Source organism: Bos indicus x Bos taurus, chromosome 15, assembly GCF_003369695.1.
Source record: "Bos indicus x Bos taurus breed Angus x Brahman F1 hybrid chromosome 15, Bos_hybrid_MaternalHap_v2.0, whole genome shotgun sequence".
In the NCBI taxonomy this organism is placed as follows: Eukaryota; Metazoa; Chordata; class Mammalia; order Artiodactyla; family Bovidae; genus Bos; species Bos indicus x Bos taurus.
In genome coordinates this window covers 76,176,208-76,190,521 of record NC_040090.1, presented here as the reverse complement: position 1 = coordinate 76,190,521, position 14,314 = coordinate 76,176,208, and the positions used below count along the sequence as shown (strand labels likewise).

At 37.4% G+C, this 14,314-nt stretch overlaps 1 protein-coding gene across 2 annotated transcripts in view; it reads right to left on the bottom strand.

Annotated features, from left to right (window-relative positions):
- The window catches only part of ARHGAP42 (Rho GTPase activating protein 42), a 349,920-nt gene that overhangs the window by 147,622 nt on the left and 187,984 nt on the right, over positions 1 to 14,314 (bottom strand). For both annotated transcript variants that reach the window (XM_027563908.1, XM_027563909.1), the window contains one exon: positions 7,053 to 7,124. In XM_027563908.1, the coding sequence (XP_027419709.1) occupies positions 7,053 to 7,124 (72 nt within the window). The remainder of the gene's footprint in view (positions 1 to 7,052; positions 7,125 to 14,314) is intronic.

Below are 14,314 nucleotides of genomic sequence, written 5' to 3'. Positions count from 1 at the left end.
TGTTCTTCTGGAATTCTCTTGGTTTTTTCTATGATCCAACAGATGTTGGCAAATTGATCTCTGGTTCCTCTGCCTTTTTCTAAATCCAGCTTGAACATCTGGAAGTTCTTGGTTCATGTACTGTTGAAGTCTAGCTTGGAAAATTTTGAGAATTACTTTGCAAACGTATGAGATGACTGCAATTTTGTGGTAGTTTGAACATTCTTTGGTTGAACATTCTTTCGCATTGCCTTTCTTTGCTATTTGATGCTTCTGAACTGTGGTGTTGGAGAAGACTCTTAAGAGTTCCTTGGACTGCAAGGAGATCAAACCAGTCAATTCTAAAGGAAATTAGTCTGGAATATTCATTGGTAGGACTGATGCTGAAGCTGAAGCTCCACTACTTTGGCCACCTGATGCCAAGAACTGACTCCCTGGAAAAGACCCAGATGATGGGAAAGATTGAAGACAGGAGGAGAAGGGGATGACAGAGGATGAGATGGTTGGATGGCATCACCGACTCAATGGACATGAGTTTGAGCAGGCTCTGGGAGTTGGTGATTGACAGGGAAGCCTGGTTTGCTGCAGTCCATGGCATTGCAAAGAGTCGGACATGACTGAGCAACTGAACTGAACTTCTTTGGGATTGGAATGAAAACCGACCTTTCCCAGTCCTGTGGCCACTGCTGAGGTTTCCAAATTTGCTGGCATATTGAGTGCAGCACTTTCACAGCATCATCTTTTAGGATTTGAAATAGCTCTGCTGGAATCTGATCACCTCCACTAGCTTTTGTTAGTAGTGATGCTTCCTAAGGCCCACTTGACTTCACATTCCAGGATGTCTGGCTCTAGGTCAGTGATCACACCGTCATGATTATCTGGGTCATGAAGATCTTTTTTATACAGTTCTTCTGTGTAATCTTGCCACCTCTTCTTAATATCTTCTGCTTCTGTTAGGTCCATACCATTTCTGTGCTTTATCAAGCCCATCTTTGCATGAAATGTTTCCTTTGTATCTCTAATTTTCTTGAAGAGATCTCTAGTCTTTCCCATTCTATTGCTTTCCTGTATTTCTTTGCACTGATCACTGAGACGGGTTTTCTTTACCTCTCCTTGCTCTTCTTTGGAACTTTGCATTCAGATGGGTATATCTGTCCTTTTCTCCTTTGCCTTTTGCTTCTCTTCTTTTCTCAGCTATTTGTAAGCTATTTGTAACCAAAATAATCCCACGGATCACAACATTGTCTAACTCAATGGAACTATGAGCCACTGTGCAAGGCCATCCAAGATGGACGGGTCATGTTGGAGAGTTCTGACAAAACATGTTCCACTGGAGAAGGGAATGGCAAACCATTTCAGGATTCTTGCCTTGAGGCCTTGAGAACCTCATAAAGAAGAGGCGTTGGAAATATTAAGAAGCCACGTGGGAAGTCGATTTAATTCCATAGTCTGATCCTATAAACAACTTCCTTTTGTTTTTTTAATTAATCTTTATTGGAGCACAGTTGGTTTACAATGTTGTGTTAGTTTCTGTTGTATAGCAAGGTGAATCAGTATATATCCATTCTTTTTAAGCTTCTTTTCCCACACAGGTCATTACAGAGTACTGAATAGAGTTTCCTATGCTATACAGTAGGGTCTTATTAGTTACCTGTTCTACGTATGTACTGTGCTTAATTGCACAGTCATGTCGGACTCTTTGCGACCCCAGTGGACTACAGCCCGCTAGGCTCTTCTGTCCATGGGGATTCTCCAGGCAAGAATACTGGAGTGGGTCACCATGCCCTCCTCCAGGGGATCTTCCCAACCCAGGGACTGAACCCAGGTCTCCCGTGTTACAAGCGGATTCTTTACCTTCTGCACCCCCAGAGAAGTAGCGTGTATGTGTCAGTCCCAATCTCCCGATCCCCCACTGCCCCTCTGGCTTTCCCCTTTGGTAACCGTAAGTTCGTCACCTAGCTGAGTTACTCATCTAATTTAAAGTTTGGCTTCATAATGAGAACGATCCAAAAGATAATTCCGTGGAAGTCCAGTGCCCCCTGCAGTAGGAGAGTAGAGTCATAACCACTGGACCACTAGGGGATTCGCTTTTGGATTGTTCTTAACATGAGTTCAAGCACTTGGTATGCTTTAAATTAGATGCATAACTCAGCTTAGTGACAAATTCTTTTAAATTTGAAAGCATTTGTAATCCTTCTAGATTCCCTAAACCACTTGCATATTTGAGACAACAAATTAGGAGGCAATCAGTTTCCACATGAAGGAAATCTTAAGGTTGTATAGTAATTGTGACAGTTATCCACAGATATATTTTAGGCACCATATGCTAAAATTATTAACATGCCTTGTCATGTAATTAACAATGTTCAGAGGCAGAACCAATTCTTCTATGGACAAAACAAAGGGACAAGAATTATCCAATTCTACTAGTTTTCACTATGAAATTAATGTAAAGAAAATCAAGTTCTATTTTTACATTACTGACATTATATCATTTATTTTTGTTTTAAAACCATGGAAGAATGTTCACATGATTTCCAGTAAAGTCTGAGTGAAAATGAAAACCAGTTTTAAAAACATTTCCCATAAAACGAAAATGTACCTTTTAACTTTAATGGGTAGTATTCCTCATGTCTCTTTTATCTAAAAAAAGCAGCCCAAGTTAACTGCCTACTGTATGCTGGGGAATTTTTAAATCAAGGGAGATACATTAGTTAGGCTTGCTTCAAAGTGGTCATCTTTGGGCTTATTTGCAACATTTTTATCATTAAAATGTTTCACATTGAAACATTTATTTGCTAATGGTAGAGAAAAAAGCAAAATTCACAAAAGAGTATTCTAAAGAGCAGCACGGAGGAATCAAAAGATCGATGGTCCGAGGGACTGAGCTCTGGTCCTTACTCTGCCCCCGACTACCTGCTCAGTCAGTTAATATGTGGAAAAATGAGCCAGACAGAGATTTCTCCCTACATGTGTCTTTGATTAAGAACTCAGGTATGAAGTTCTACCAATATTTTGGAGTCAGTTTGTGCAGGAACATGTGTGCAGATGTGACTTACAATTCATTCTCTCCGGGGGCAAGGAGAACACTTCCAATGCAATGAAATATATTCGTCAGTGTATACAAAAAATGTGAAAAAATGTTATCATGTGCTACAATAATGCTACCCTAGGTACATTCATATCATGGGAATTCTAGCTAGATTAATCGTTCTGAATACCTACTCTCCACTCATTTCTAGAATTTAAATCAGCAGTGTATCAGGAGGCAAATTAAAGAAACCCAACATTTACTTCTATACTCGGACGTGTGTAGTAAATAGGTGAGCCCTGCAATACAATTCCATTCTGTGTACACCCTCAGAATAAGAACCTCTAAAATAAATACACACTTGGCAAGTGTTTATGGATAATTCTTCTAATCTTTAGCTGTTCACAGGCAGGACCCATCTCCCCTGTCCTTCAGTTCAACAATCTCATCATTAATCTTTTCTAATGTCTCTCACAGATGCGGTGGTTTGTTTTGTTTTGCTTTATTTTTCTCAACAACTATAAGTCACTCAGGGCCTCACTTTCCACAGCAAAGGATCAGGTGTCTCAAAGCTCCATAAAAACACACTTCACACAGGGAATGTCTGTGGTCCATGGATTCTGTCCATTTCATCTAAACAGGACCATCTGCCCGTGAGGAAGGGCCAGCTGGACGCAGCATTTTCCACCAGCACCAACTGCACATGTCCTGCTGTAAGGGCCCTCTCCTCTAGCTCCCTCACAGGCCTGAGCTCACTTGTGCAAAACCTCCACTGTCAAGACTGTGAAAAGCAGCTGAGTATCATTTGTAGAATTAACTTTATTTACCAAGTAAAAAGATAACTAAGTACAACAGGAAGTAAAGCGATAGAAAGAAATCGCCATCTTCAAGATTTTTATTCCTACCAAGATGCTTCTGCAATACCAGAAAAAAAAGATAATGACCTAAACAAATATTGCAGAAAACAATTCCTGCTTTCTATTCACTTTACTATACAAGGATTACTTAGAAGCCGAGAAACAATATAGTACTAAGAGCTATCAGGCAAATAAAATACACAAAATCAATACCACCAGGAGGCCCATTACAATCGCATTTTTGCTCAAGATGTCATCTGGATTTGATCATAAGTTTAACTTCCCAATGTGTAGGCAAGATTGTAGAATGTTGTTGTGTGCTCCCAGCTGATCTGTTCAGCAACTGAGATACTTAAAAAACAAAATAAAATGAGTGTATTCGCTCATGCTACTACCCCTGTAGCAAACATAAACAAATAAGAATTTATACAAATGTGAAATTTACTATTTTATATGGTCTCCAAACTTGGAATATTCTGTGCCAGAAAAAGAATTCTTCACAAAGCTTTTTAATATTATAAAAACATCACTGATGAAATGAAAGTGAAGTCACTCAGTCATGTCTGACTCTTTGCGACCCCATGGACTGTAGCCCATCAGGCTCCTCAGTCCATGGGATTTTCCAGGCAAGAATATTGGAGTGGGTTGCCACTGCCTTCTCCAGGGGATCTCCCTCCCCCAGGGATTGAACCCAGGTCTCCCGCATTGCAGGCAGACGCTTTACTGTCTGAGCCACCAGGGAAGCCCACTGATGAAATGAAACATTGTAAACCAAGACCTTGAAGGAAAATGGCTTGATTTCATACCCAGGGTCTGACTTTCCAGCTCGGGGATCTGGTGCATGCAGGTGACCTCACCATTTTCCTCACTGTAAAGCAGATGTAACTAACACCTGCACTCACCTCCCAGGTTGCTTGTGAGGATTTAATCAGGTCACAGATTTAATAACTCAGTGAAAGCCCCTGCAGTCTGGATCTCAAGGAAGATCAGCTATTTCACGCTTGAAAAGACTCTTGCTTGCTCTAAGCCACCACATTCTTGTATTTTCTTCCTTCTTCTGCTTCTTCCTTCTTCTTCCTCCTGTCTTCTTCCTTCTCAGCCTCCTTCTCTGTCTTTGTTTCTTTCCAAACATCAAATGTTGAGAGTTCTCAGATCATCAAGAATTTAGGTCCTCTTCTTCCTCTCTTCTTTCCCTAAGGGCTCTAACCTACTCCCATGATTTTAATTACCATCTGGAGAATGATCCCAAACACATTTCCGATTCAGATCTGAACGCATACCTGCCAACTCACTGTCTCCACCTGGATGGTGTGCTGAGACCCTGGGTTCAGTCATCCTACCTCAAGGCCAAACTCCACATTTCTGCCATTCAAATGTAAACGCTGCCTACCTCAGTAAGCTGCTGGAAAAAAAAGCCCAGTTTTACAACACAGAATCCTGGGAGTTATCTGTGAAATGTCCTGTTGCTCACTTTTCAGTCTGTAACCCATTTCCTACTCTTTCCATTTTATGTCTGATATACTCTGCTGTCTCCACAGCTCTGTCCCCTTCTGAACCCACAGCCACTAGCGACGAACTCCCAAACTGGCTTCGCTCAAACAGTCCCCTCTCCTCCAGTCCAACTAGAGGGATGTTTTAAAGCGCAAGTATAATCACTCCTCTACCTACATTTCTTTACATGATCAGAGCATAAGAGTAAAACAGAATAAGGAGTAAACAATGAACCACTAATAAAGGTGTGGACATGTCCTCCATCCCCATGGTCCTCTATGTTCCAAACACATTAAAACATTTTACTCTAAAATGCCAGGCTCTCTCTTTCTTCAAGGCCTTCATTCATATCCACCCTGTTCCCTCTTCCCCTCCCTGTATCTCCATTCCCAGCTGTTTCTTTCCTATCATTCAGCTCTCAGTTTAACCAATACTTCCTCCAGAAGGCATTGCTTGGTTCTCTGGACAAGGTCAGTTCCATTAATTATATTCTCACAAGGCACCGTGCACTTCTGTTCCACAATCCTCAGTGCATTTGTAAACACACAAAAGATAATAAATGACACAAGTGCAGGGAGCTTGTCTGTCCTGTTTACAGTTGTATCCCTTAATCTTATCAAACACCATAAGTGGGCCAACAGAGATAGTGATAGATGTTTGCTGAATTAATTAACACAGAATGGTTCTGGTTTCGTTCTTGACTTGATAATGGCTCATAATTGGTGGGTAAGTGCACATAAAACTCTAATTCAAGGCAGACTGTGATAGCTTTTCACCGGAAATAAACATACAGATTACTTGATCCTCTAAGAAAAAAAATCAATTCTAGAAAGGAACAGACGTATAAGGAAAGACCCATGTAAAGGAAGGCTTTTTTCTGGTGCAGAGATATGAAATAAGCCATGGAGAGCTAGCAAGACTTCAACAAGTTAAGGGTAGGAAATATTCCAGGGAGGGGAAAAATTTCAGACAGAGGGAGAAGGATAGAAGGAGAAATATTTCTGCAGGAGAATGAAAACACTGCTCAAAGGAGAAAAGGGTTTGTCATTGATTGAATGGAAAACCAAAACAGAGAAAGGATGGGGGAATTATGACAGATGATGAATTCTGTTTTAGAAACTCAAATTTTAAGTCCTTACATGATGTTGAGAATGTAGATAAACATGGAACTAGGAAAGAAGTTGCAAGTCAATTTCAGAAATTATTAGGCTCAGAAATTTTAATTGATCCATAAGGAATTAACCATTAATGCAGAGGCATGACAAAGATGTCTAAAGTTATCCACAAACACATATTTTGATTAAGAATAAAAAATAGAAAAAATAAAAGCAATTTTATAATTACTGCCTCAATTTTCAACATACATACCTAATTTTTATTTTATATAGGTGTTAGTAATACTTACCATATTTTTACAATGATTTTACCCTCTTTAAAACTGCTAATGTCCTACCACTGTTGGGATGGGAGAAACTCACTTATGCTGACTTTTTCTCTATTCAGTAGGAGAATAATATCTTTCTTCTGTTTAAAAGAATTCCAGTCTTTGTAATAGGCTCTGTGCAAAAATTTTAAATGACGTACAGAATTTTTAAAAGGTCATTCTAATTTCAAAAATGTTAACATCTGAAATTACATCTATTATCTTTAATTATCAAGAGAATATATGAAGAATAATAAAATGTAACACTTACTTTTGCTGCACCTATTTGTTCTTTGCGAAATTTCTCAAGTGGTGCAATTAATACATCATTAGCATTTTGAATCTGAAATTAAACATACAAATTACATTAAATTCTGTATAATTCATGCAAGCAATATTGAAAAAAAAGATACCTCCCTTATTCCACTTACTTAAATAAACAGTTTTTGTTCCCTTTTGCTTCTATAAATGAAATAAAAAATACCTCACACATGTCATATAGTCATTTTCTACTTTATAATTAAATTTTCACAAATTATTTCACTTGATCCTAGCAATAATGTGACTAATGTGAAAACAAGTATACATAGTGAGATCTTAAATATTTAAACTTCATATTCTAAAATTTAACTACACATCAGACATTAAATTTTAAGATACCTTTAATTATACTGGTTTAATGTAGTCAGTTCAAGCATCATTTGAAAATTGAGCCATATAAAAGCTTTCCATCTTGCCGCTAGAATATTATAATTGTACAGCTGCAAAATAAAATCAGGCTTATTTTTTCCCTATTTTATTAGAGTCCTTACACTTGGGCTTTGCCTGCATATTCTCATAATATTTCCAACCACACTAAAACAGTAACTGATTTTATTTCAATCAATGGCGTTTTAGTCCAGGACTCCAAATTGGGTTTCACTTAAACTTTCAAACAGATAAATCTTTAAATCAATCTGTACGAATACTGTGAGGGGGTTCAAGCTGGGTCAGGGGCAGTGACTGGCTACAGAAGACATATGTCTAAGGAAAGCAACATGCTGGAAGGAAATCTTGATTTTTTAAAAAATCACTTTAAAAAGCATTAACATTAAACATAGGATCTTAAATGTTTTCACAACCAAAGGAAATAATAATGTTGCAAGATGGAGGTATTAGCTAATGTCATGGTATTAATCATTTTGCAATACATAAATGCATCAAACCAACATATTATACAATTTAAACTTATATAATGTCAATTATATACCAATAAAGTTGAGGGGGGGGAGGCAGCCCCAGTTAACAAAATTACCATTCATTCTACTGCTGTGATAATACTATGACCTATTACATAGTTAGAAAATGCTAAGATGAAGAGAAAAATCTATTTTTCTCATAAGTCACTATTTTAAAATAGGTTAAAGCATATACAGGAGCTCCTTATATTATTCTTATAATTTCAAATAAGTTTGACATTATATCACAATTTTAAAATTTCAATAAATGGGTTTTACTTTCAATTATTTTCACTAAACTGGTTATTCTCTAGTCAAGCTTTATTTCTTAAATTCCATAATCTAACACACAAAGACAGTATTCACAAAAATAAAAACTAAATAATGCTTTCCATGATTCTGTCATTTTCCAATTTGTAGGAAAATCACATGACCTCTTGAAAAAAGTACCTAAAATCCTCCATTGTGAAAAAATATAAAGTAGATCAATACTCAAAATCCTTCCCAAGACGTTGACAGCCAGCACAGATACCTCTGCCATCCATCACCTACCTTCCTTTTTGTGAGCTCGGACAGGGCTTCATCAAGATACACTGGGCAGGCATTTTACTACAGAGAGATGACTGGGAACAGTAGCAAAGTAGCTCACTTTTAATTCTCACTCTCTAAATCCTCTTTGCCCTAGTGAAACTCCAAATACATTGAAACACACACATATATATTTCTCCAGATGTTACAGAGGTAATAAATAATGGATTCTGCCTTTAAAGTTCACATAAGGAAAGACAGTGTCATGGACACTTTAGTGTAACTTGGAAAAATAGCAACAATAAAGGCCAACAGTTACGAATGTTTGCTTTATGCTAGAAACCAGCATGACCTAATGTATTTAAAGTTAATGATCTTAAACAAAGAGATATTTCTCAAGTGGTGAAAACTCAAACAATGAGTCTGAATAACAAGATATGCAGCACAACTCTTAAGTACATGTATTTAAAATCAAGAATGGCTGACTTCAACACAGTTCCATAGCTTATGAACTGCTATTTAAACATTCTGATCTCCAGCTGTATCACCTAACAACTTGATTTTAAGGATGAAGATAATGAATGTAAAACACTTAGTTCAGTGCCTTACGTCCAGAAAGTACTCAAAATTTATAGTTTTTAATATCTCCAAATAAACATATATAACATATATCCGTCTGTAATGATATACCTGATACACTTCTATATCCGAATCTTCTACACTACCCTACTGGTTGAAGTATATCTATGTGCACATTATGAGAAGGTATTTTCTATGAACGTCACAAAAGACAGATGGCCTAGACATTCCCACATTCAATCACTAGGTGCTTACATATGTGCTAAGCACACTACTGAGCTATGTGGGGAAGAGAAAAAAACCAAGGCATGGGCTATACCTTCTAGAAAGTTGATGCCTACTTGTGAAAAGGGGAAAAAAAAATATTCACTCAACAAGTATTTAATGTCATAAAGTTCTGCCAAAATTTTCGGAAAATTTTAGACACAACTGATCACAGTACATTGAGAATAGTTACATGATTAACTATGCAGAATCCATCACAAACACATCAGAATTTTGACAACAGAAAAGATCCATGCGAACTAAATAAGTCAAGGTAGTATTTGGATAGTGAACAGGAAGTATTGGATAGAGGTGAACAGGAAGTGGATATGAACTGGATACACCAAAGAGAAAAAATATCCTAGGAACGGGCATGACCATAAAAAAGGCAAGAGACAGAATTATGCAAATATGAGGTGGGGTGGGGGAGTAGGGGAGTGCAGCACAGGGAAAAATGAAGCATTTACTACCCGTTCCTTAACAGTCCATCCTGACTGTGAGTGCACCAACCAAGTTACAGGCCTTCAGTTACCTTTTTAAAAATGGAAATGGCACAGTGAATATAAACTATGTTGAAAACTTTTGGCACACAGCAGGTTCCATGTGTTATTAGCTATTAACATTATCTAACTGGAGAAAAGTGTGTAATTACTATAAGGAAATTTAACTGCAATAAGGAAAGAATACCCATAATCTAAGCAAAGTAACCTGAATATGGAATCACTGCTGGTTTCTAAAAAGAGGATTAATGTAAAAACTTGTTCTAGGAAGTAATATGCAGGATACTTTGAGAATGAAGAGATTAAGGACAAGATATGCCAGGTAAATGGCTGGGAGAAGAACACAAGTTTGAAGAGACAACTAGGTCAGAGGCCTGTGGTGTTGACAGATGGGTAGCAGGGAACTGCAGAGGCAGAGGAATCAAAGGTGACATTAAGTTTTCAGCCTCAGGCACTGGAACTCCAGCAGAACTTTAAGAACTAGGGTAAATGAGGCAGGGAGTATGTCTGGTAGAGAAAGAATAATGACAATGAATTTCACTTTGGACCTATTACTTTGGATTCCATGAAAGATTCACGGAAATATCAGAGTATCCCACTTCAAAACATGGAACTAGTCAATACGAATGAAATGTTTTTAAATTGGGAAAGACCAGACAAAAGAGTGGATGGCGGATCCATGTGCTAAGACGCTAGCACTCACACTCATACTCAATAGTTCAAATCTCTGCCACAACTATTCTCTGGCTGTTACGTAAATATGGCCTGGGAATAAAACAAAATGTGAGAATATAAACTTGAGCCAAATGTGATAATTAACAATCACCCAGTGGGCAAGTATTACTTCCTATCTCTAGTTCGTCTATATTTCTTCATCTCTTTCTTTTGTTTTGGATTTGCTCAATTTTTTTCTTTCTTCCCCCTGCTCTCATTCTATTAATGTGAAACTTAGAGAATAAAAATATAAGTTCCAGAGGTACTAAACAGAAAAAAAAAAAAAAAAGAAGGGGAAGAAAAACATCCAAAGGAGTGATAGAGATAACAAGAGATATGATTTGTTGAGTGTTTAATGTGTGCCAAGTACTATGCTAAGCCCTTCACAATATCTAGATTAAAGTTGATTTCATATGAATAATGAAGTTCAAAACCTAACAATCATCTGGAATATATTAAGAATGTGAATGCTGAAGTTAGACCCTGTTCCATTTTGAATCTCAGCACCTAACCTGCTAAGACTCAATGCCTTCATCTCTGTATCTCTTAAGAATTTCATAAAAATCAAAGGAAAAATACACATATTCAAAAAATTGCAAGCATAGATTCGGCATATGGCAGGCTTTCAATAAATGTTTGTTTCATCACAGAATTCACAATGTCAACTATTGAGTTCAGAGCCATCCTCAGCAGTCTGAGAATTTCCAAGATGATTTAAAAGGTAGTTATTCAAAAGGGAGAAATTGAAATCCAAATAAATTTAACAGAAACTTTTTCAGAGTACCCATCTGCAGTGGTAGATAACAGGAACCTACATTTTTCCATAAACCATAATAACATATGTGTGGCTTTACATCTGACATATGATGCTTCTCTTGTATGCAGTCAATGGGCTGCTGTTCACAATATGTGAATCTAAATTCAAGAGATCAAAATGGGAACGCCAGCACTCAAAGGGCGCAAAGTGGATTTACAACCCAACTGTCTGCTTCTGACTCTCGGCTTTGCACACCCCCCACGGGACGAATGCCTTTTATCCCAACACACTGGTCGATCACATGGATGAAATTCTCCAATTCTGATGTAATCCAAGTGTGAAGTAAAGAAGGTATTTAAAATTTAGGTAGGTTTAAAAGGGTTACTGTTACAACTGAATAATAATGGAAAATAACATACAAAATGCTAAGAAACCATAATTAAAAATCTGAATCTGGCGTACAACACTGGTGACTTTCTCAAGATTTAAAAAGCAATCTAGAGAAATGAAATTCTGGCTCACATGGAACTCTTTCTCCTCAAATTTACGCAGAGGGCTTGATAAAACTCCTTCCAAAAGGTAATACTAGAGGATGGGGCGGGGGGTAGGGCATGGAACCAAGTCACAGAGTTCAGGAGATAAACTTCCATAATATTTCTGGAATGTGTTACTTTGTATGACCTCATTAAGAGGCATTAGGAAAAATACAAATGCAATTTTAATGCTCTCTCTAGATATTGATAAGATAAATTTTTAAAAAGTTCGTATTTCAGTAATTAAGGGTTAACTATTTTATAATTTTTAACCATTATCTAAACCTTGGTTTTAAAAAACTTATTTTTGTAAGTACTGGTCCATTTTTAAATTCAAAAATAATCACAGCTATTTCACTTATTTTCTGCATCAGAGCAGCAAAGCTAATATTGGGTAATAAGACATTACAATACTACATTTACTGGGTAGACACACTTTGACTGTGGGTGTATTCCATTAAACCAGACAATTCAGCTTCCTGTTGCTTTTCTTTTGCTATTTCAAGTGATTCTAATAAACAGCCACAAGGGAGTGCTCATAAATCACTCAAAAGTAATGACTAGAAAATGTTTTTATGTGGTTAGAAGAAGCATTATCCAAACATGTTTGGGTTTTTTTCTCTCCAAGTACACGTGAATTATAATTTTCTACAGACCATGAATTTTCAAGAGCTATCCTATAGGAATGTTCAATGCTTGTTTTCCACTGCAGAGACCCTTACCATAACTTGTCTGTCCAAGGAAGTGAGTAGTGATGGAATAAAACAAATCTGAAAAGTAATTCTTCTTACACATTTACTTTCTCTTCCCCTTTGAGGTCTTGGTTAAACTTGACTGTTGTTGGTACCAGTCACAGCTCATCACAAATCAATTGTTACAGTATCCCACCAGGATGTAAGATAATTCTCTATCTCTAAAAGCTCTAAAAGACTCCAGGTTTTAAAGAGATTGGGGCTTCCCTGGTGGCTCAGATGGTAAACAATCAGCCTGCCATGCAGAAGACCTGGGTTCAGTCCCTGGGTTGGGAAGATCCCTTAGAGAAGGAAATGGCAATCCACTCCAGTATTCTTACCTAGAGAATTCCATGGACAGAGGAGCATGGCAGGCTATGGTCCATGGCGTCGCAAAGAGTGGGACGTGACTGAACGACTAATACTTTTGAAGAGATTTAATGATTTTCTGCTATCAAAGCAACTGTTTGAGAAGGCTACAAAGAACAAGCTATTTATAGAAATAAAGCATGGATGATGTAGCTCACTACAAAAACAATTTCCTGTTGAGATGGCTATTATAATCAATCCACACAAAGTGAAAATATCACGAAGGTATGTATATTGAGTAGACTGAAAACGATCAATGTGGAAGACACCTATAAACAGGCTGAGGTAAGACTGGCTCATTGTCTCACTGGTATTTATAACTGGGGAAGTCAGATCAGAGTCCTTGGGATTACAAGCAAGTATCTCTTCGCTGCCTGTCCCAACCCCTTATCCTATTCCCACCCGCCCTTTTGGATAAAGCTATGGCAGGTGGTCTTGGGATAGCCTGAGTTTCACTCCTAGATACTAGTAAAGTTAGCTCTCCACAACCTCACAAGAGGCATTCCTCTAAGTCAGTAAACCCACAGTTTTTCTAATTGTCATGTGCATGCATGCTCAGACAAGCTATGTGACCCCACGGATTGTAGCCCACCAGGCTCCTCTGTCCATGGGATTTTTCTGAGCAAGCATACTGGAGCGGGTTGCCATTTCCTTCTCCAGGGGATCTTCCAGACCCAGGGATCGAACCCACATCTCCTGTGTCTCCTGCATTGGCAGGCAGGTTCTTTACCAAGTAAATTAGAACTCAAAACCCAAATCTCACAGAAAGAGCAGAGGACACACATATGAACAAGACCTTCATATAATAAGTAATATGAAGTAAAAACTAAATGCATTTTACTTTCTATCCTTTAATGTGAATAGCAACGTACTCTGAAAAATCATGCCTTTATCTTTTAAAAACATGTAAGGTTATCTGGCCACCACAATAATCCATTACATTTTTACTTGAATGTCACTTATTACTTCAATATTGGATGTTTTGATTCTACTTATTAAGTCAGTGTTCTATGATGAATCCTATTTCATTGGACTTCATCTATTTAGATCCAACTCACTTATATTTAATATTAGTTTCACCTTTACTTCTACCAGTAATAATACTTATAGGAATATATTTAGAAAAAGAAATTTAAGTTTTTGGAGAATGATGCTATAGGAATCTCATTTTTTACTTCAGAAGATAAGTAGACATATACTCTCTAGGAAAGTGCATAGGTTTGTATTTAATTCTTGAATTATCCCATGAAAACTGTGTGATTTTGGTCAAATTATTCAAACAATCCATGTCTGTTTCCTTTATCTAAAGATGAAAATATGCCTTTATCTCATAGCCTGTTT